We start from the raw sequence: 23644 nt of genomic DNA on the forward strand, positions 1-23644 counted from the left end.
ATCAGAGTTTCAAAAGCTGTCTAAGAAATTAATGAATGATAAAGCCACCTCTCTCTGGCAGTTATCATTTTAGATAATTGGGGTGTGTTTCCATTTCATTGGTCAATTGATCCTCCAGATGGTGAGGGGAAAATGAACACTAGCCAAAGGACACAAATCAGCTCAGCTAATCACTGACATGGACAACACATGCCTCTAGGATTTCACTCCCTTGTCTAGTTCTGCCCTTTCTTACACAATGTGTGCAGGGAAAACAAGTGTTCATTCTGTGTGTTTGAAGCTGTACCTGAAAAACCTTCTGCTGTTCCAGAGCTTTTTCTTCTTAACCCAGCAAACCTGCAGTATATGGTTCTTCTTGTTTATTTGTTTTACTTCCTCTTACTCTGACTTTATTTACTGGGTTTTAAATTACCCCCCCCCAAAAAGCATTGATTTTGTTGCAGACGTGCTGGTGGTTTTATTTCCCTCAGAGAAAATATTCCATGTTGCCAAAACCATAATCAACTCAGCCACTTATTTGGCAGCCCCTCTGGTGTCCAGGGCTGTATTTTCAAGTGGCATGTATAACATTTGTTGGAAAGGGTTCACTGTACCATTCAGGAAATGTAACAGCAAGGATAATGGTTAGTGAATAAATTAGCAGTAAATAGCAGGAATAGTAGATTGTACTGTTTCTCTTGCTTGTCTAGAACTCTGTCTTTATTGGATGTGATCAGGCAGCTGCCAATAGGGCAGAAACTTCTCACAAAGCAGTTTAGTTCTTATCTGACCTGACGTTGATTGACAGGAGTGAGAATCTCACTGTGTAACTGGAAATCCTTAGTGCCACTCTGGATGATCTGACCAATTGTTTAACAGCACGCAGAGAAGAAAAGCCAGGAGAAGCTGTGGATTGTTAGTTAACGCTTCATTCTTGTTACTTTTACAGATGACAGACGTGACCAGAGAACACTGTCTGGAAATTATCAACAAGTTTGAACCATGCCTGGAAAACAAGAAGGCAGGAGCTCTGGGGATTGATGGTAAGCTGACTGGTGTAGCTGTTGTGGGAGAGGATGAACAATGTTTAAATGCTTATGAGAAATCACATTTGTTTGCATGCTTATAAAGTCATAGAATTGTATTAGATAGTGTAGAGAATGCTTTTAAGTAGTTTGGCATTGGAATGCTGCTTTTTGTGAGAGGGGAGGTGTCTGTTACTTACTGAGGTGGAGTTAGTATTCTGTGGAAGATTTCAGAGACTTTTATGCACTATACCTCTTAATGTTCCATCAGAGTCTTTTGAATTATAAGCCCACAGTGTCAAGTTTTGGTTAGGAAGACTACAGCAACAAAAATAATAGAACTGTCTTATTTATAGCATTGTTTGTTTGTAGGTTTCACCAATTACATGCGGAGTCCATCAGGGGACATTTTCAACCCAGAGCACTACCAAGTGAATCAGGACATGAGTTACCCTTTGAGTCACTATTTCATTACCTCTTCACATAATACCTACCTCATGGGAGATCAGCTGATGTCCCAGTCCAGGGTGGACATGTATGCATGGGTGCTACAATCTGGCTGTCGTTGTGTAGAAGGTAAAGAATATAAAGGAATCATCAGTGAGCTCCGTACTTTTGCTTCTCCTCTGTAAAGGAAGACTTAGGACTTCAGCAGAGGATGTAGTAATTGCTTGGACTAAAAAGCCTTATGAAATGATGTCTTCCTGATATTAAAAACAGTAAATTATGTTGCTGTAAAGCATTTCAGTAAAGCATTTCACAGAAACATGGCTGTAAACAAGTGTAAGCTTAGGCAGAATCCAAGGAAGACTAGAGATGCTTAAAGCTTGACTCTGCTTGTGATGTGAGGAGCCTGGCTAAGATTCTCTTGCATTCCTTTTCAGGTTCAGCAGTTGTGTAATGAAAATAATGCAATGCTATGTCATCTCTCCTCCTTTCATAATATTCCTCCGCACTTCTTAAAAGAGATCTTGTTCTCAAACAATGGGAACAACTGCCTACACACAATAAAATGTTAAGGTCAGGAAGTTTCTTTAAAAGAGAAACATTCTGCCCAGTGAAAAGAAAGATAAAAATGAAGTGTGGGAGTGAACCAATGTGTTGAGTTGATGGACACGTGTCTGGCTAGATTGCTGAGGGGAGTTTAGGAGTCTCAGAGTCTTCCTCAGGTAGTGATCCCAAATGTAATTTGTCTGATGGATATCATTGTTTCTCTTCTGCAGTTGACTGCTGGGATGGGCCGGATGGTGAACCAATTGTCCACCATGGATACACTTTGACTTCCAAAATTCTCTTCAAAGATGTGATTGAAACTATCAACAAATATGCCTTTATCAAAAATGAGTATGTGTACAATCTGCTAACTTCTGAGACATAAGACTGTAAACTGGAGGCATCCTGTTTGTGTTGTTTCCTTTCCCAGGATAGGGCTGGAGGCATACTAGTTGGTAGAGTGGAGGTTCACCTAAGGAATAAGCTTCAGGCAAAGCTGGAAATTTAGCTGTAGTTACTAGTTGTGAAATTTTTGTCCTGTGGGCATTTGTCTTTCCTCCTCATGAGGAGCTAATCCAGGCCAGGTGTCAAGATTGTTCTCTTTTTATTCATAGTTAGTTTTTAATTAATGAATCCCTTATAATTCATATTTAAACTGCATTGTGTAAGATGCATAATCTCTAAACTAAGCCATCAGCATTGTGCTTTGATTTGATGCTAATCATAGTGAAGCTGATGTTTCACAAATCTCATCTCAATGCTTTTCAAACCAGATATTGTTATTTATTGGCCTTAGCCTAGAGAATCAACAGTCAAAAATAACACTAAATCTAGAAGTAATAATTACTTCTTTGTGGATGAGCCTTTATCTGTACATTGTATGACAGTATTCTTTTTCTACTGGAAAAGTTTTTGTGAAGAACTGATGCAACACATTTCTGCATTGACTGTTGGAAGTGGGAACATGAAGGCAAAGCCCCTTTGGGGATCTTTTCAGTTCTTGGAACCTTTATTGACTTTACCTGTGAATGTAGGGAAGGTCTGAAGCAGAAATATAGATGGGGAGTTGAAAGCACTGACTGTTTAGGTTTTTCCTATGATTGGCTTCCTTGAATCTCTCTAGTAGGAAGTGAAGATCAGTACTGGGTAGTACAGGAAGGTGAAAAGCATGCTTTGGAAAAAAATACATCAAATCAGATTGAAGAAGTTTAATTATTCTGTGGTGGTCTAAAATTGACTACTCAGTTCGGACTGGGTACTGGGATATCAATCAGGATATCTACCCTGTAGATCTCATCAGTGGTGATTCTCCTTATAGGAATGGCTCAGACAGACAGTAATAACCCTTATCTTTGTAATGCCGTAAAAACTAAATTTGCAGTTGATGATACTTCCTTATGTCTTGCCAGGTATCCTGTTATCTTGTCAATTGAGAACCACTGCAGTGTAATTCAGCAGAAGAAGATGGCCCAATATCTTACAGAAATTTTGGGTGACAAATTGGATCTGTCTTCTGTGCACAACGATGACTCTACCAGGCTCCCTTCACCAGCAAGTCTTAAAGGGAAGATACTGGTTAAGGTAAAAATATGGTTGGTTTGTTCCATCTCTCCTTTTTTGTGATCATTACAATCTCTGGCTGTTTGTCACTTGCATACTAATTTAAATCACATCACAATGAACAATCTTTAATGAAGATTTAATGCCGTGATAAAAGGCCATCCAGGGCTGTCAAGAGCATTTTAGTGTTCGCTTGGAATGTTTTGTTAAGATTTTCGCCTCTGTAGGATTTTTTTTTTAATTTCCCATCGGTAATGATTTTTTGTTTAATTTTGTTTTGTTTTGAATATGTCATAGCGAGAGCTGTATGCTAATCTGCCTGTGTAATCATTTTATATTTTAGGGGAAGAAACTTCCAGCCAACATCAGTGATGACGCAGAGGAAGGTGAAGTTTCTGATGAGGATAGTGCTGATGAGATTGATGATGACTGTAAAATAATGAATGGAGATGTAAGTTAAGTGATCATTTAAATGTAAATGTGTTTTAAATTTTCCTATTCCAGACAGAGGAAACTTTGTATGAGTTCTCTCAATTGTGCATGTGGTGTAATTTTAGGGATTCATCACAGTTTTTTAAGGCTTTAATCCTTTCTGTGGACAGTTTTGACAGAAGCACATATCAGGAAGCACCAGTTCTAATTGTAATCTTTCAAATTTGGGATTTTATTCGTTTTAATATTTAACTGGTAATATCTCATTATTCACAAAAAAGGTTTGATTATTGCAAATAACATTTTTCTGCTAATCCTACCTGGAATTACTTAGACTGTTTTGTCTGTGTCTTGTTGAATGATTATATTTTGTTTGTAGGCATCTACTAATAGGAAAAGAGTGGAGAATATAGCAAAGAAAAAACTTGACTCACTGATAAAAGAATCCAAAATTCGTGACTGTGAAGATCCAAACAACTTTACAGTTACCACTCTGCCATCATCTGGAAAGGCTGGTCAGAAATCAGACAGTAAGAAGGTGAACATGTACTGTGCTTCATTCACCCCTGAGATTTAACTGCACTTTTGTCTATAGCTACTTAGTTCTGTTCTTTTGTAAGACTGCTTCTTCTATAAAAGAGTGCCTAAGGTTGGACTTCTAAACCTGTTTTGACACTATGAATAAAGGTGGATTAGTTTATCAGTGAAATCTGTAGCTGTCATAGTATTAATGAAACTGAAACATGCTCAGCTATGCCCCTGATGAAAATTGTGTGATTTACAAGATGAAAGTGGATTTAGAAAATTTTGTTTGCTGGTTTTGGCCAGAATCACAGGTCATTGCTGGTCATCAATGTTATACTGGTAGAAATTTAGTTAAATTTATTAGAGTTATTTAACTTTCCCATCATTGTAAAATAAGATTTTGCCCCCATATATTCATATGGCAGAACAGAAGATGTTTTTTCCTTCTTCTGTAGTACTTGATATTTGTTCTTAGCTGTATTTTGTTAATACTTCATATTTCTTATATTTCTTATATGAAAGCAACAATATGAAGGTGATTTTTTTCCCCACATTTTTGTCCATTTAATAGAAGCCTCTTCTTATTTTGATGATAATGATATTTTAATTTTGGTTGTTTTCATTATTCACGCTTGGTGCAAAGAGATGGTCTGTTGGTACAGCTGAATAATGAAATATGGCAGTCCTTCAAAGTATAAATTGAAATGCTAAACACCTCTCTGTCCAACATCTGAAGTCTCTCTCCAATGGTTTTGGAGGAAGAGGTGTTTAGCATTTCAGTTTGTTTTGGTTTATTACCTTACTGAATAAATAATATATTATAGACTTCAGATTTCATAGCTGAATTCATTCAGTTAATGATGATGCCAGGTGAACATCACTGTCAGATTTCTGAAGCTTTTTTTCTCACTCAGCAATTGGAGCATGAAATGTACACACGAAATGACTTTTCAACAGAAAAAAATTGTTTCCCATTATATAAAGAAGTGCATATGAAAGCTGAGCTTTTTTCCCTCTGCTCTCTCTCTTTTCTGTACACTTACTTTTGTAAATTAATCTTATACTAATGGTTCTTTACAAAAATGTAAATATCCAACACTTCAGGAACATGAGATGTTGTCATTTTGGAATTATAATAAGCAGCAGAAAGCTAAGGAATATTATTGCGTGCAAATAAAAAACATTGGAGATCTGCCAACATGCAGGTGAACTAACTGGGAATTAAAACCAGATGAAAGCTAAAATTCAGCTTCCCAGAACTTTCTATTTCACGAGTTTTGGATGTACTTTTAAAATTAATGGTTTATGTGATGTAGCAGACAGTACTTTTGTAAAATCTGCTGTAAGGCCAAAACTTTAGGAATCCTTCTGAGCAAGTGCTAACAGAATTGTCTGTTATATCAGTGGGAAACAGTGAAACTATGAGGTCATATTAAGGATTAGTGGCACCAATGAGTGATGTACATTATGAGAAAGTGCAAGAAATTTGATTCTTTCTTGTCATGGACTGGACTATGCATGGAAAACCATGTAATTTTGGCCACATTTCATAGCAGAAATAAGTTTTGTTGAGCTAAGCTTTTCATATATTAAAATTAGAAAACAGTTTGTCACCAGCGAATATACACTGCTAGGGTGCACTCAGAGCTTATGTGGATAAAAAAAAAATATTTCCCGATGCATGGAATTGGGTATTTCTGTGATTTCTCTCTGTTCTCAAAGTTCCTGTGGATAAAAGCGATGTCAGTTATTGCTGGAATAAAAGAGCCTACACTCAGCTTGCGTTAAAAAAAAACACCAAGCAAACAAACAAGAAAACCCTGCTTTGGTCTGGTCATGTTCTTTTGACGTTTTAGGGTGGATTGCATCCCAAACTACTTTTGATTATCCTTATGTATGCTGTCTGTAGTGCTCTACTAGGTCTGCTGCACTATATTTTTGTTTGATTATTTCAGAATAAACTTGAGGATGATGCAGAATCTGGAGAAGACTTCAGTGCCAATAAAAGGCAAAGCCGAACATTGATGGGCAGCTTTTCTAAACGCAAGGTAAGCCACCCTAGAAAGTTCTACTGCAAATGTTGTATTCTTTGATAGATTCTTTGCAGGCAGCAGTAGGAGGGAAATATCATGTTTGTACTATCTGGCTTGCAGTTGCTCTGTTTGCTGAACGAATAGGACAGATAACTGGTTATAATTGTATAACATCTAGTTTCAGTTTACACTGAAGGTCTAACATGAGTTTAGTTTTCTTCTTGATTGGTCCACATACTTAGTAGAAAAAAGTGAATCTTTTCCTTTTCTATAACCATATATAATGGTTTTATTTTGTTGTGGCACAGAAAAAAGGAAGTAAATTGAAAAAATCAACCAGTCTGGAAGAAGGTGAAGATGATGCTGATTCTCAAGGAAATGTAGCCAGAAGCTCTGTACATTACACCAGGTTTGTACCATGTGATTTGGCAGCTTTGTTTCTGAAAAAGATTCCTACCTGAATGTACCTGCTAAATAGCCGTGCTTGAGCTCTAGAAGCCTGTTTGTTGAAGGATATCCTCAGTTGGGTGAGAGGAATTTCATATGATGGTAGATCCAGTGTCAGCCACAACATTAGCAGAATGATCTCTTGGTGCCATTTGGACTAATTAGCACTGTACAGTGGATCTGATGTGTCTTTTGAGCCCTTACCATCTTATCCAGCTGGCATATAGACTGTTTGACTGGCAACCCAGAGAACCCATTAAAGTTGATTTGCAAAGTAAATCTGCTTGCCAGCTGCTTTTTGTTGTCTGTTTCTTTGTTTTTGCCACATGAAATTGCATAAACATTCATGTGATGTTTTTGAATTTTCTTTTGAAACTACCTTTACAAAAATACTGAGATCAAAGGTCCTCTGTGGAATGGCAACGTAAGATTCAGGATATAAAAGTAGGAAATCAGATCAAGCAGTTCTCTAGGATACTTTGGAACTTTCTTCAGGAGATTAGTAGATATTCTGTTGGTGATAACCTGAAGCAAGTGAGGAGGATCAGAGCATTACAGTTTTGCTTTCTTTGGGATTTAAAAGTGTTTCTGCTGGTACTTGACTTGAGAAGAAAATGTATGTGTGAATAGATGTTCTACCCTTTGGTCAACATAATTTAGAGTCCTCTCCATCAGGTTTTTGTTTCTGAATATTTATGGCTGCCACTAATCTGAAAGAACAGAACTCATTCTCTTGATGTCAATGCAGTTGCTTCCACAGCTTCTGTGCTTTGGCAGTGAGTCTCTGGTATAAAAATTGAATACCTCCTCGGTGAAGAAAACCTTATTTCTTTACTCTCATTTATTTTTAAATATGAAAAGCAAAGTTTATCTCTTATTTCATGGGAAATTAATATGTTTTACTGTTCCAGGATAAACAGACAGAAGAAAACAATGAAGTTGTCCCGGGCACTCTCAGACCTGGTGAAATATACAAAGTCTGTTGGCATCCATGATGTTGAAACTGAAAGTAGGTTGATCCAGAAGTCTGCTGAAATTAATTGCTATGCAAATAAATTGAAAGATTTATGTTCTTACTTCTATTCTATTCCACTGTAATATTAGAAAAGAATTGTTCCCTCAAAGTGGAATGTATTCAAATTATGATAGATTGTTATAAGTAATTAATACTATCTTTGTTTGAATGTTTTATTTAGATAATAAATAAATAAGGAGATTAAGCCTCTAATCATTTCCTCTCTTATTTGCAGTCTCTTCCAGCTGGCAGGTTTCATCTTTCAGTGAAACAAAAGCCCACCAGATACTGCAGCAAAAGCCAGCACAGTATCTACGTTTCAACCAACATCAGTTGTCCCGCATCTACCCATCTTCTTACCGTGTAGACTCTAGCAACTACAATCCCCAGCCGTTCTGGAATGCTGGCTGCCAACTTGGTGAGCAGAAAGAGAGTTTATTTATTTTTGTTTTATTTTGGGAGGAATGTTTCAATGTTTCAGAATCATTTCTTAAAATACTTGAATTCTTTGGTTATTCAACACTAATATACAGAATACTTGAATCGTGTATCTTCCGTGAGGGCAACTGTCTGATAAAAGGAGATAAAGTAATATCCTTTTCAAATGCAAGACAGCTTCAGAGATTCATTTGCAGAGCTTCTCTTCCTGAGGCTGATATATGCTGTATCATAGAACTCTCTTTCAGAAAATACATTTGAGTTTTTACATCCAAGAAATCAAAAGTGAAAATATATGTAGATGTTCCTCTTTAAACCTGGTTCTCCAAACAAGAATGTTGATAGCATAATTTGTTAATACTATCATCATTTTTGTTTCTTTGTTTTTTTGTTTTTATTTTTGTGCTTTATTTCTAAACAGTGGCTTTAAACTACCAGTCAGAGGGGAGAATGCTGCAACTGAACCGGGCCAAATTTAGTGCCAATGGGAATTGTGGCTATGTCCTCAAACCAAACTGCATGTGTCAAGGTAAGAAAAATTATTAGAGTAAGTGGGTGACTTACCACATGAGAGCAGGGAGTGTAGATCTTTACTGTGGTTTGTTGAAAAATTTGTTTCTGATGCCAGAAGCAAATAAGCCATAAGGCGTATATATAACTGAAGTCAAATCTAAAATTGCTCTTTTTTCTTAATGTTCTACAACTTCTCATTCATTCAGGCATCTTTAATCCAAATTCTGAAGATCCACTGCCTGGTCAGTTGAAGAAACAGCTGGTTCTAAGAATTATCAGCGGTCAACAACTCCCAAAACCACGAGATTCCATGTTGGGAGACAGAGGAGAGGTATTAAATTATTAGTGACTGTTCTTATATGTTGGTGAAGGTTTATTTCCAAATTAGCTGAGCTAAGAGTGAGGATTTAATTTCCTGCAGTTATCTGCTGGGAGACATAGAACATGAATAAATTAGCTAGATCATAATCATCCTAGATCTTTAGGTGGTTTTCAAGTCTTCAAGGCATCACAGCAATAGCTGGAATTTTTTTCCTTCAGTCTGTCAAAACAGTGCCATCAGGACAAGCAAGAAAAGGCCAATAAGCTCATGACTACTGGATTCTACTCTCAGCAGTACTATAAGTGCCCTCAGATACCCTTGCAAACAGAGCAACTCTCAAATTCCGTACAACAGTACAGAGTTTTTCCTAGTTCAGATTGAACTCATGTTTCAGAAGAGGAAGAATAATCTCACCTAATCCTGGAAGAAAACTATCTGAGCCCTTGAATCGAGTTCCCTGCAGCTGCAGTCATGTTTTAAGTGCTTGCTCTGGAAGAGCCTCTGAAACATTCAGACTTAGTCCCTTATGTCAAGAATCACAAATCCATACACTATGATTATTCTGAATTATTTAGGTGATTGGACCTAAATCTCATTAGCATAATAATCCAGTATAAAAAGTCTCAGACAATAATGTGCAGTGCCCATGCTTTGAAGTTTAGCCATGTGCTAATTCTGCTAATAAACTAATTCTGTGCTTGATTTTTGCCTTTATCACTTTTTCAAGATTTGTTATTTTATGTTTTTCAGATCATAGATCCGTTTGTTGAAGTAGAAGTTATAGGCCTACCTGTTGATTGCTTCAAAGAACAAACGAGAGTCGTTGATGATAATGGTAAGATCATGGGACTTTTTAGGCTTTCTTGTGGCTGAAACATCCTCTTTCAGGCAAGGTTTTTTCATCAAGAGACAAACAGGTGAAACATGTTGCTGATTATAGAGAAAAAAACTGAAAAATTGGTATAGTTATTGATGTTAATCAGGCTTGGATCTGGTATTGTTCAGGTGAGTTGGTATAATGTTGTGAAAGTCTTGGTGTGAAACTAGCCATTTGTCTGACTTACTGTGCATGAGAGGAAGGTATTTGGACTTGGTGGTACTCAAAAGAAGAGTCAGAAAAGGTTAACAAACCTTTGTCCAAACACCTACTCGAAGCAGTGCTAACTTTAAGTAAGAGTTTAAGTTATGTTACGAGTAAGACTTTAAGTTATGTTTCTTGCAAATTCTTATACCATTGTGTCTCCTGAAGTGAGTAGGAGTGCTGGATTTTCAAAGAACAGTGGTTAAACTGTTAGGAAAAATAGAATATCATTGCAGTTCAGGTGCTCCTTTGATAGACAGTCTCCTTTCTTTGTGTATCTTGTGAACAAAATAAAAATTGATTCTTTATTTTCCAGGATTTAACCCAATGTGGGAAGAAACATTGGTGTTCACACTGCACATGCCAGAGATTGCATTGATTCGGTTCCTTGTGTGGGATCATGATCCAATTGGGCGGGATTTTATTGGACAAAGAACAATAGCTTTCAGCAGTATGATGCCAGGTAAGAAAGAAATGGGGTGTTACCAAATCAATTGGCTAGGACTTTTTTGCTGTTTACAAAAGGAAAGTTTCTGTGTTTCAGGTTACCGACATGTATACCTAGAAGGTATAGAAGAGGCATCCATCTTTGTTCATGTGGCTATTAATGACATCTGTGGTAAGGTAAGTGCTAACAGTGCAGTGTAATATAATTTGTGTATGTAAATGACCTGACAGGAAGTTGTATTGCACCAGAGAAGCCAGAGTGAGGGTCCATGCAAACATATTTACTCTAACTTCATCTCTGTGATTGTCTTGGTAGCCTAAAATCTGAGTACACACCAAAAGACAACTCCTAGGATACACTGAGATTCTTGCAGTACATTTTTGAGGGAGCCAAAGGAGGTTATTTCATTGCAATGTACACACGTTTATGAATAAATATGGTTGTCTCCAGTATAGTAAGTGCACCTTGCTAAAGAAGAAGTTGCTCCCTTGAACCATGAATGCTTTCTTCCTGAAAAGTTTATTCTATGGAGGCCTGGTCTGCCTGATGATTTTGCATTTTAAATTTAATTAAGTTTTTAGGCATTATTTGCTTAGGACTTTTTCCATAATAGCACTTGATTTGCAGGGGAAATATGGTCTTCATAATCATCATTGGGCTTATTCTTCACTGTTCATTTCTTAGTAATATCGTGCTTACTTCATGTGCAGGAGAAGTACACCTAATTCATGTAAATAACTCCCCAGCTAAAAATAAAGCTCTAACTTTTCCTGGGCCAGCTAGAAATGAGTGCACCGTGAGGACATAAACTGGATTTAATTACTTCCACTGATTAAATTTCAATGAGATTCAGGAATCTGAGTGTCTTTCAGGGCCTCGAGAATCTCAAAACTAGTTTAGATTCACTCAGTGTGAGGTTGAACCCTTTCAGCAAGGTGATATATCAGTATCCTGACAGCAGGAGGCAGCATCGAACTGAATGGGAATGCGAAGGTGTTTTTTTGGTTGTTTTTGTTTGTGTGTACGGTGTTCATGCGGAAGGAATTGAAATAATTCTTACAAAGGAAAATTGCTTTTTAAACTGCTATAATCTCGTGGGGTGAAACTGAGATAACGACTAGGAAAGCTTCATTTTCAGTTTATAAAAAAAGCTGTTTCTGGAAAGTGTGGATTTCATGAGGATGAAATGAGATTCTAACTATCTCCTGAAATGAGATGTTAAGCTCGGTTCCTGCTTTTTGATCTGCTATCTGACACCAGAGTCTCTGGGCGGGTATAGCTTCATCCTGATAGAGATGGGAGTCCTGCCTGAAACTCCCTGTTGCTTCATTATGAATGTCTGAATTTAGCTCTATGGAGCAAGAGAGGTAGATGGTGTTGGTCTGAGTAAGACAGAGAATAGATTTTGATATCTGATCATAGTGCCTGTCACAAATAAAAGGCTAACATGAAGGTCATTAGAGGCTGCTTAGTGCTCTTACGGCTCCAGCAGACATGATGACTGGCCTTACCAGCGCTACTCATCTTTTTTCTTCTGTTCTGTTCTATTCTTAGTCAAAATGATGGAGAATAGACAGATTCTATTCTGTCACCCAGTGTTGTGTGTGGTTTTTATATTCCACTTGTGCCTTGCATCCAGGTGGCACCTGTGCTGCTGTCGCAAGGATAGCAAGTACTTCGATATCCTTTGTTAGTAACTGAAATCTAACGCTTAATATCTGCTGTCAGTTGTTCTTTCTAGGTTAAGACAGACTGAGTCTGCCTACCCTCATGAATGATAACTTCAGTTTCTAAGTCACTGATTGTGATTCTTTGCAAAAGACATTGTGTTCACAGTCTTTTAGGAGTTTTCACCACTACTCTTACTTGGCAATATTATGATGCATTATCACTCTTTTCAACCTTACTTCATCTAATCTTTCATAATTATTTGCTCTTACTATCTTCTTCATGAGTAACTGGTGATAATAGATATAATTTGAAGTAGGGTGACATGCCTGTTTAACTTTGGCAGCTGTTTTGAGGTCAGTAGATTTTCTTGGTAAGTTATTAAACAGCTAAACGACCCTTTTGTATCACAGTGTCTCTCCCCTGTCCTTATCTGCTAGCTTACAATCTGCTGCACTAATTTGTTTCTTGATTGCTTTATCCCCTTTTCATGTTCTCAATATATTACACACCCCTTGTTGCTTCTCATCATCATTGCAGTCTCTTGTGATTTTCTGGTGTTAAAATCTTGATGCAGTGCACAACCTAATTAAAATGCAAGGACTTGGAAGGAAAGCTTGTACAAAGGTTTTGTTGTTGTTGTTATTTTTAAGTAATTATTAATAAACCCATCTGCAGTCCTACCTGCAAAAATAATTGAAAATATGAAAGAGATGCTACACAGCCCTTTCAGTTTTCATCCGTCTTGTTCATGTTTTGCTGTGAATTTTTGTCAACAAAGTTCTACTAAAAATAGAATTATTTCTGCTGTCCCTCTCCTAATTATGGGCAGAAAAATCACTGTAGCTATAGGTCTGGTTTTACCCATCCTTTACTAATCCAAATATTCCAGTGCAAACATTAAGCTTTTTAGCCTTTTTTCCAGAGGCAGATATTCTACCCTCTCAGTAGTTTGGCATCACAAAAACAGTCATAGATTTCTTTTGCTTTAACATGTGTTTAACTGAAATTTCTTTCTAGCTTGCACTGTTTCCTGGAGACTCTTTTCTTTGTCCGTCTCTTCTGTAGTCTATTGATGTATTGTGGAATTTCTCCTTTTTTTTTTTTTTTCTTAGATGAGACTCTCCCTCTCTGTTGTTGTGTGTCTTATTTGCCTTTACTCTGTCTGTTTGTGATTTCAGTGGGCTTCTCTATGTCAAAAAAAGTCTACTTTTAGAAGCAGAACATTTTTAGACGCCTTGAAGGTACCCCCTCCTAACTCAGGGAGGTGTAGTGACCACCGCCACACACCTGCATGCCTCTAACTTCGTTAGCATCAGTGTTTCCTTACTAGCATTTTGAAGCCCTTCAGTTCATACCATGGATTGTGGCATTTGACTTGGTCAGTTTTGTTGGGTCATTGTTCAGCTGGAGAGCCCTCCATTTATGAAGTAGATCCAGGATAAAAGTCCTTCTATAATCTCTTTCTTCTCTGAGTTTTTGCTTACCATCTTTTCTCTCATAAGTTGCAATTCTTTCATGTGGAAAAGAACCTTTAGCAGTGAATACTTTCTAAATTGTGGGAAAGCCTCTTCATAAGTCTATTTTGAAAAATGAAATGTCCCTGTAAAAGCTGGAACAGAGGCTATAAAAGCACATATTCTGGATCTGCATCAAAACGGCTCTTTTTAACCTCTTTTAAGATTTTTTTTTTTATGTTAACCAAAATTACCTTTGCATTCTTGAATCAGTCAATTGATTCAAGCCATAGTGTCTGACTTTACAAAGATGTGCCAAATGATCAGGAATGATACCTGGAGCCCTGCATTGCCTGTCACCCATTCCATTAGTGCTTTTCTTTCTTTTTTTTTTTTGTTTTTAATTACATGTATATGTGTATTTATGTGTCATTTTTTTCCCTAACTTCGCAAATATTTATATTGTATGATTTTTATAGCAATAAATTTGTGTACTTGCCAACTTTGATCAATTGGAGCGGAACGTTTTTTCTCCTCACTGCTTAACAAATGCACAATCTCATTTTGAAGCTTCCTAGAGGAAGCTGAGTCTACTTTGATCCACGCAGACTGTTAAATAGCCTGGCTCTCACAGGATGCTTATTAATATTTCAATTACTTTTTCTTTGCTGGATATTATTGGCACTGTCTCTTCCACAAATAGGGAAGACAATCCCTGCCTTCTTTATCTTACTCTCTATGTATTTGTAAAGTCCATTCTAGGTCTCTTTTTAGCTATCTCTTTCTCACAGTGGATTTTGGCATGTGATAAGTAAACTGCATTAATGCCAGTCAAATTTACCATGGGTTTCTCACAATGCTTTTCGGTCATAGGCTTCTGTACTATATTTTTATTCATTCTTTATGCTTAAGGAAACGAATTACTGCTACTAAAGTGAGCCTAATCTAACTGGAAAATAAACGCAACAAAGGAGAAGTAGATCAGAAAGGTAATGCTGCTTTCTCTGCTTTATTTGTGTGAGGCTGTATGCATGGATCAAGAGCAATCTACTCTTTATCATACATCAGCTTTAAAAGTTGGCAAGTACACCTGGAATGTTCACAGGAATGCTGAAATTCTTTCAGTTTCACTGAAATGTAAATCAACTGTATGATGGTGGGGAGATCTTTGACAGTGCTCATGTGTTTTTCATACTTAAGTACTAAAGTATATGAAGTGCTCTGTTTTCAACGTGACTAACTTCATTTGTTTATGATGTGTTTCTTCAGTGATGAAAACATACATGAGTGTCTTTGGATGTATTGTGTGGTAGGAAATGATCAAAATGTAATCACACACAGATAGAATGAGAAATATTTGAAGATCATGTGTCAAATGCAGTTCAATTGCTACCTGCAATATTGCTTAATTCAAGTGAGGAGCCAGTATTGCTTATACTGAAAAACAATATATGATATTCTTAAGTCCACTGTGTATTTCCCGACAGCTACAAAAGATGTAAAGATTTTGGCACCAAATTTGTTATTGTCAATAATATAATAAGACACAAATATTATTTAGTTGAAAATGTCACTATCATTTAAATTTTGTAACCATCTGATGTTGTAAAGTTAAAATAATTTTAAAATATCTTTTGAAATTGCCACCATTTCTACAGCTTGTTTTGTGTGAGGTTTGTTTGCTAGTTTGGCTTTTTGTTTCTTTTTGTTACTTTCTTCCTCTCCTTTTTTTCAGAGCATTTTGTTTTGTTCCTGCTGGAACCTCTGTTGCATGCTGCAGATTTCTTGTCTGAAGTATGAGTGGTAGTTACCATTCCCAGTTAAAGAGACAGGAAAAATCAGATTAGTCAGCATCTAATGTGCGGTGTTGCACAAGGGTTATGTTTTATATAAGCTGAAGAATTCAGTGCTATGTTTCAAATTTAATTTAATTCTTCAACAATTCTAATTGGCCCTATCCTATATTCAACTGTATGAATTTGCAGGTGAATTTTTTTTATTGAAAAGAATGCTCAGTTTTTTTTTAAGTGCTCTGTTTGCCAACAGGTCTTAAGTTTAGCAAAGCCCCAAAGCTGATTATGATACTTGAAGATAACATCAACGTGTGGTGTTTGTAGCTTTATTTTAATTACAACATGATATTGAAGCCTGAGTGTTGTGTAGTATTTTCTGATAGAGAGGTTTGTTAGGACATGAGTTCACAGTGTAAGAAGTAGGATGTCCTATTTCTCCATTGTAATAATTCGAAGGCATTATTTACACACGTTTTTTAAAGTAAGAAATTTATGACAAATGCAGAGATAGGCCTGGCTGGAAAATGTAATGCAAAGACAAAAAAAGTGAAATTCTGCAAAATGGCTGCTACAGATTTTTTACATTTTTATTTCCTGTCCCATTTTTTATTTTGTTTTTATGCTGGTGTTAGAAATATGGCAGAATATTGTGTGTAAGTGCATGTGTGTGCAGTGCACGAGTATAGAACCGTAGAATCATTGTGTGACTTGATCGTTGGAGTTCCTGGGTCCATAGGAATTGTTTTCCATTTTCTGTTAAGGACTCTTTTTTTCTTAATTTTCCAGGTCAAACAAGCTCTGGGCCTAAAAGGCCTATTTCTCAGAAATCCAAAGCAGGCCTCCCTGGACAGTCATGCTGCTGGTCAGCTCCATCGCAAACATTCCTTTAGCAGCCACATCTTGAGACGGACAGCAAGTGCACCCACCAAAAGCCAGAAGAAGAAGAAGGGCTTTCCTGAAATTGTTTTTGACACAAAAGACAACAGCTCTGAAGGGGCCAGTGAAGACCACGAAGCAGAAGCTGCCTCACAGCCTCGCTTCGAGCAAGAGTCAGAAAGTGCTTCTCTGTCACCAGCTCCCAGGGATGGTGCCAGTGGGGAGGTACATGGCAAAGGGTTGAAAGGTAAGGCCCATAGTTCTCATAAAGCCAAAAGTTGTGCTGCTTTCAGTGAACCCATACAGAGGTCTAACAGGGTCCGGCTCCGGGAGCAGCAGAGTGAGAAGCAAAGTGTCTTTGCACGCTGCGCCATCAACAGCTCTGGTAGGATTGGAGTGGCCACAAACTGCATGAAATGCATGATTGGTTCCAAAGAAAGCCCAGATCTAGAAAGCAAGTGGAGTGACCAACCCACCAGGCCTATTGCTAAAGATTTGCATCACCATGATCAGTATAGCAGTATAACTGGAGAAGAGAGGTTAGAGCTTAAAAACTGGGGTATTAAAGCTCAGTCCAGACCAGAGTCAGATTTGCAGGCTTGCAGTAGCCCTGGAGATGTTGATGATCTAACAAGGAGCACTCAGTCTTTCGTGACCTCAGGGAAGAAAAATGTTGAATCTAAATGTCATGGAATAAAGGCTCATTCCCGGCAGCGGTGGCAGTGCCAATCAGGTGGCAAGTATGGAAGCACTATCAACTTGGTTGCAGCCAGCAATGGCTCTATATCCTCCAACTCCAGCAGTCTAGAAAGCCTTGGAAGCCCAGAATTTCCCAAGCGCTGTTCTGAAACTTCTCGAAGGCAAGTGGGCACCCTACAGAGGGAAATGAATGCCTTATTCGTTCAAAAATTGGAGGAAATTCGAAGTAAATCCCCTATATTCTTTACTGGTAAGACCAGATTTTCTTCACCCTTCTCCACCTTAGATTACATCATTGTCTCAGCTTCTGCATAGCATCTTTACCTAGAAGCTCCTGTGTGCTGTTTTGTTACCAAGAGCTCTTTTTCTTTATTTTTAGCAATTACAGAAGAAAAAATGCATAAATATTTTATTTTATTTTATTTTTTGTAGATGTGCCTGGTTTAGACTAGTCCTTTCCATGCCTAGTTGTCCATCTGCAGTAGTAAAACCTGTCAGTAGTCCGTGAATGTTTGGATTGCTTGTTCAGGGTCTTTTATTCCCCCTTTTTATTTTTTTATTTTTGTATTTTTTTGCAGTGAATGTGGTATGATACTAAGTAAATTTTAAGATCCAAACCAGAGCATTAAGTAGAGATTGAATGTAACAAATCTGTTTTAAGGAACGTTATTTCCATCATTTACATTTGCATTTTATTGAGCAATAACCACAACAGACCTGATAGTTAATGTGCTATTTTTTAATATATTTTTATTTTTGAACAATCAAACAAAATTCCTTCCTCAAAGAACTTGCAGTTTATTGTGTAAATTGCTGACATCAGTTCAGGGAATTCTCTTGTCTGGGTTATTCAGGAGATCCCACTTGATCATTCTGGTCCTATATATGCAAGTCCCCAGTAAGGAAGCATTTATAGATGTGCTTAGTATTACATATATAATTTGACTGTGACCTGAGGGCCCAGTTATGTAATACAAAGCAAATGAGGTGTGTGATCTGATGTCACTTGACATGGGCCAAGCAATGTCAATTGTTAACATTTCTCAACTGCAAAGTGAAATTCTCCCATTTGAAGGAAGATTATTTAAGCTACAGCATTTTATTGTGTTGTTGTTTCAAGCCAGGTATGTGCGTGTGCTCACTGGGACTGTGTCACCATATCTTTACTCACAAAACTGTGTGTTTGTGACAGAGTCCTTCTTTTAATAACAGATCCTTGCTGTTCTCGTTATAGTGAGCTCTTTGAAAGGCTCATATAGATATTTAAAATATTTTATTTCTTTGACAAATATGATTTAATTGGACATCTACTGTTTCCTTTTCTCTCTCTTTTTTGATTCTTTTTATCTGCTTTGAGCTTTTAGGAAAATACCAGGGTAATGGGAAGGAGAGAAAGAAGTTTGCCAATTCCTGTGACTTGAAGCTAATCCAAGGCAGCAGAACCCTTCCTATGCTTAAATTATTGGCATTGTGCTTTTCATAAGCTCTGAGTAGTGTGACATAAGGAGTCATTTCCCATTATCAGTGCCAGCTCCCCTGCTAGCCCCCTAAGTCACTAAATAAATATTGTGATACGCTTGAAATTTGATTAAATCCATCTGACTTCTCAAGCATGGAACCAGCAAACCTTTAAAATTGTGAAATAGTCACTTAGACTGAATGCCAATGGTCCAGTGACAAACACTGTACAAACAATATGTTTTCCCCATCCTCCTGCTATTTTAGTGCTTGGGCCAAGGCACCAAGGAAACCAATAACATCAGCCTAATATGGCTGTATTTCGTAATTAACATTCTAGTGATGGGATATGTGACAACAGTGAGACAGGAAGGTATAGCTTCTAGTTTGTCTCCTTCATGGCAACATAAAGCATTACAGTTTCTAGTGTTTTGCTTCATAAGTGTGCTGCAGTCTGTATGGGTGTCCTGGCCTGCATGGGGTGAGGATAGAGCTCACTGTTCTGGCCAGCTCTGGATTCCTCCAGATTACAAAAATTGGCTGTTTTATGAGTGGTGGATGGGCTTTATGTGCTCGTAAGCCTTCAACATCCAAGATGCTTTCTTTGTGACTAGTGGCAACAAATTCATGTTATGTTTCTGTGTGTTTTGGTTCTTTTTTCTTGAACAGTAGCAAAAATTGTCTTTTGTTATTCTAAAGCAAAACAGTGGATTTAATATCAGTCCATCTATGGATTCTATTAAATGCTCTGGTTGGTCAGAAATTCTTAGAATCCTACAAAAACGTTTGAAGATGTGTCTGTCTCCCTTCCCTCCCTCAGCACTAATTTATCCTGTTACCTGCACCTGCCTTCCCTACATTAACTGGATTTTTCCTCTGTTCTGTCCTATTATTCTACATGCACACTCTCCCTCTCTAGTTAAGAACTGAAAGGACAAGCAAGTTAAAGGTAACTGTCAAGTGAGTGTCACTGATTGAAGCACCTTGTTGCCTGTGCTCCTGTTTGTTTTTTGTTTTGAAGCATGTTCGCATTGTGGTTTGGAGACATGAGAAGCAGTGTTTTTGGCATGAATGCTTCAGTTCTTAGGGTACAGGATATAAACGCTGCAGATGGAGTGCTGGGTTTTTATCAGGTAGTATGGTGGATGTCATGATTCTTGAGGATTGAGTTGGCAGCCTGGTGTTCATGAAGCATGTATCTCTGTATTTCTTCTTCATAAGACGATGGCAAACGTAGGAAAACTTTTTAAAGCTTTTTTTTCTTGCTTTGTCTTTAAAAGGTGGTTGACTGCATTACATTGAATGTACACAGATTGATTTACTTTGAAACCTGCTCCAGAAGTCCTACGATATTTCTCTTCTTTGAGTAACTGATTATTAAGATCACATCTATTGGTTATTGAAGGTGTTCTGATTATTATAGAGGATCTGATTATGATCTGATGTACTGTCATGTTTGAGTGCTGGGAAGAAGGAAAAGAGCAATGCAGCTGGTGCTGAGTGCTGGAGGAAGATGTTAGAATCTAAGAGAGGATCCAAAGGCACAAAGAAATGGATGGAAAGAACCAAAAATGTCGCTGCCTTTGCTAGGCATTTGAAATCATCAGTTATTTAAATATATATATATATCACTATTAATATATGCAGTGGAGTTCATAATAGATAATTAACATAGTATCTGTTTTTCTTGTTTCTTTTTCTTCTTTCATGTCTCCCAAGTAGATGTCAGCCATTTCTCGATGCAGAGGTCAGTCACTTCTTTATGCAGCCTAGAAACTATCACTGAAGAGCCTGTTATTGCAAATGACAGCCATCACGCCAGCCTCTTCTTTCCTTTAACCATTACTCCTTACAGTGATTCTGAAGAAGGGTCTATGTCTGATTATTCCACTGAATCTCAAACAAAAGGAAACAACCCATCGAACCGGCCTCCAGAACCTCTGCTCACTACAGAACAAAGACCAAATTTGGCTGCAGAAGACCAAGTGCAGATAGCCACAAAAGCAGCTGACATTAATGTATTAGTCCAAGACAGTGAGAGGACAAGCATGGCAGGATTTCTCAAAGAGGAAAATGGTTGGACACAGGCATGCAGTGAAGCTGAAGATCAAGTTGATTTGGCTGTGCATCCTCAAAAAGCCTGGCTGGTGGTGGCAGAAGCTAAGAGTGCTGGCCAGCCTGTTGAAAACTGCCAGAAGCAGAATGACCAAACAGGGCAGATATGGAAAGACTTGAAAACCAACGCTGAATTGAAAAGCCAAAAACCTGGTGCAGCAGCTGTCCTGCAGCAGAACAGTGTGATTAATGGCACACATCCAACTTTGTCTCCAGATATTTTCCAGAAGGCCCAGGCTGCACAGGCTCTACCTGTTTCTCAGACAAGCTCTTACATGTTAATAAGGAAGTCAAAGAGTGAAGGGCTGAAAAAGTCAGACTCCTCAGCTTTAATAAAAAATCCAAGTAGCCTATCTCCAGCAGCAGAAGTATACTTTGATGCTACTGTTAATGACCGGATCTGGAGCAAGCTAGATTGTAGCAATCATCGTGACAGCATGTCTTCCTCTTCCAGCATGTCCTCCAATGACACTGTGATAGATCTGTCTCTACCTAATCTAGCTCGCAAAAGCCTTCCAGATCTTGGCATCCGTCATGAGAACTTTGAGCCCCTTGCCGTGAGAAGGGGTATTCGCCCACGGTCTGCTACAACGTCAGGTAATGAAATGCCAATAGTGAGCAAGAGTAAGTCCAATCCTAACCTGAGGTCTGACCAGCTGCCAGTGGATGAGTTATGCCCTCGTCCTCTTGCAAGGAGTCCTCAGGATGCATTCTCATCCATTCCTAGGAGGCATACCTGGAGCAGGCTGTACATTGAAAGTCTCAGGCAATCTTCTAACAAATCCAAAGCAGAGGATAAGGTTGGGAATAACCAGGCAAAATCCAAGAGTCTTGGAGACCTTACCTCTGATGACATTGTGTGCACTTTTGAAAGCAAATATCGTAGCATCAGCAGGAGTTTTGTCACTCGATCAATGCGTGAGCAGCGTCGCTCTGCAGGCCTGAGAACTTCTGTCAAACCCCAGGATGAATTGACTGAGCAGCTGAAGAAGCTAACAGCCTTTCAGCAGGAAAATGATATAACTTCCCCCATCAGTCTTGATCCAGCTGAATCTGAAGAGGAGGCAGAGAGCTTAGGACTCCTTCGCAGGTCATCATCTCGCAGTCAGAGCAGGGTGCGGTACATTGCCAACAGAGCCAAGCAAGCTCAGGAGAGACAGCGACTGCAAAGCCTGGGCCAGCTTGGTGGGAGTCCCATTGAAGAGAGAGGAAATCCAGAGGGAGCCTGCAGCGTTGCAAAAGCAGTTTGTATGGATATGGCTTCTCCTGCTGTGTTTACATCCCAGCCTAAGAACCAAACTGATTATAATACTGACACAGAAGTCTTCTTTATGCTGAAACTGTAAATCTGGGGTGCACTGAGTAAGGTGATGTTTACACATAACATAGTGACCTGAGAGGCACAAAATATCCTTGTATGGCTTAGTGCTTCCTGGCCCTCCCTCAATGGTAAAGGTATTTAAGATCCTGACTCCAAATAATAGACGATTATTAGACCTGTCATCCATCTGTGGAATTCGATCAACCAAGTGAAATAAGAGACATATTTTTACAGTCTTAATGATCTGACCTTTTTTTATTGTGTTTTTTCCAGCCTCAAATCTGGCCTCCTTTGCATGTGACCATTTCTTTGCACTTGCAAGTTGCTCTGTGCAAAACTTTGCTCCTTATTAAGTTCATTAATTGCTTTGTCTAGCAGTTAAACACCAGTGATGTCAGTGACAGGTAATGTTACTCTTATTAATTATATATCCATGAAAGGAGGCTAGATTTGAATTCATGTAACTTGTTTTGGTGTTTTCTTGAAGAGCTGGAGGCATCTGGGAAACAGTCAAAGTTGCAGTGATATTTTTTCCTTAATTAATGATATAGTAGATAAAGTCCCATCTTTTATTGTGGACTTGTTTATTTCAATGAAAATCCATATTGTTGCACTCTTTGAAGAAAGAAAATCTGTTGCCATGTTCCAAAGGAATGCTTTTTTTTTTTTTTTTTTAAACCAAGTTTGTTTATATATATATATTGATATATATACATATATAAATATATGTATGCATCTGTGTGTATGCAGGTATATGTCTGCTTGTATGTGTACACATGCACACACTTAAACTGAGCTGTGACTGTTTCTTGTCTCAAAACATCATCTGTGGGAATGAGATGAGAAGGGGGAATTAGTCAGAAAAGACAGGAAACATCTTCTGACACTGGTTCAGAAGTGACTCAAAAGCACACTGATCTTTTCTTGAAAACAGAACCATCCCTTCTTTAAGGTGTTTTAACAATGCTGCTGTACATAGCACTTTTTTGGATGAATTTTACTACTTCTGTATTGCACTGCCATGCAAAATTTTCAATGATACGTTTTAAAATATATATATTTAATTTTTTTAGATGAACATATTTAGAGTTCTATAGCAAGCTAAAGAGAACAATCATTTTTCCTCCCCATTTTATTTTTTACTTTTTTTTTTTCCTAAGGTATTTCCTCCATCCCGTCTCCCCCATCCAAAGTCATTTATTATAGATGTATTTTATGATGGAGAAGATTGTTTACTGAGATGCATTTTAAAGAGAAACAGAGGTTTAATTTTATTTTCAAGCTGCATAGAGTCCCTATTATTGAGAAAATATTTTGCTTTTGTTTGTAATGATTCTTCTGTGTATATTGCAAAATCTCAAAATTCGTTTGTAAAACCACCTTGTACTACTAAAATAAACATATTTAATCTTCCAGCAGTTGGCAGTTTAACTGTAACAGAAGCCT

The 23644-nt window shown here is 37.8% G+C and overlaps 1 protein-coding gene across 17 annotated transcripts in view; it reads left to right on the forward strand.

Annotated features, from left to right (window-relative positions):
• PLCH2 (phospholipase C eta 2) overlaps positions 1-23644 on the forward strand; it is a 63450-nt gene that overhangs the window by 39584 nt on the left and 222 nt on the right. For 5 of the 17 annotated variants that reach the window (XM_085509144.1, XM_085509146.1, XM_085509149.1 and 2 more), the window contains 17 exons: positions 929-1022; positions 1377-1580; positions 2228-2348; positions 3407-3578; positions 3901-4008; positions 4369-4527; positions 6470-6562; positions 6856-6956; positions 7906-8003; positions 8245-8427; positions 8869-8976; positions 9167-9291; positions 10033-10117; positions 10680-10826; positions 10908-10987; positions 16516-17554; positions 20485-23613. In XM_085509144.1, the coding sequence (XP_085365270.1) occupies positions 929-1022; positions 1377-1580; positions 2228-2348; positions 3407-3578; positions 3901-4008; positions 4369-4527; positions 6470-6562; positions 6856-6956; positions 7906-8003; positions 8245-8427; positions 8869-8976; positions 9167-9291; positions 10033-10117; positions 10680-10826; positions 10908-10987; positions 16516-17554; positions 20485-22223 (4656 nt within the window). In that variant the 3' untranslated portion in view covers positions 22224-23613. Of the gene's footprint in view, positions 1-928; positions 1023-1376; positions 1581-2227; positions 2349-3406; positions 3579-3900; positions 4009-4368; positions 4528-6469; positions 6563-6855; positions 6957-7905; positions 8004-8244; positions 8428-8868; positions 8977-9166; positions 9292-10032; positions 10118-10679; positions 10827-10907; positions 10988-16515; positions 17555-19681; positions 19723-20481; positions 23614-23644 lie in introns of those variants that run through there. The other 12 variants (XM_085509152.1, XM_085509151.1, XR_014931862.1 and 9 more) reach the window with 11 other exon arrangements.

The sequence above is a fragment of the Coturnix japonica genome, chromosome 9, assembly GCF_054131305.1.
Source record: "Coturnix japonica strain WE chromosome 9, WE-NBRP24, whole genome shotgun sequence".
NCBI lineage: Eukaryota > Metazoa > Chordata > Aves > Galliformes > Phasianidae > Coturnix > Coturnix japonica.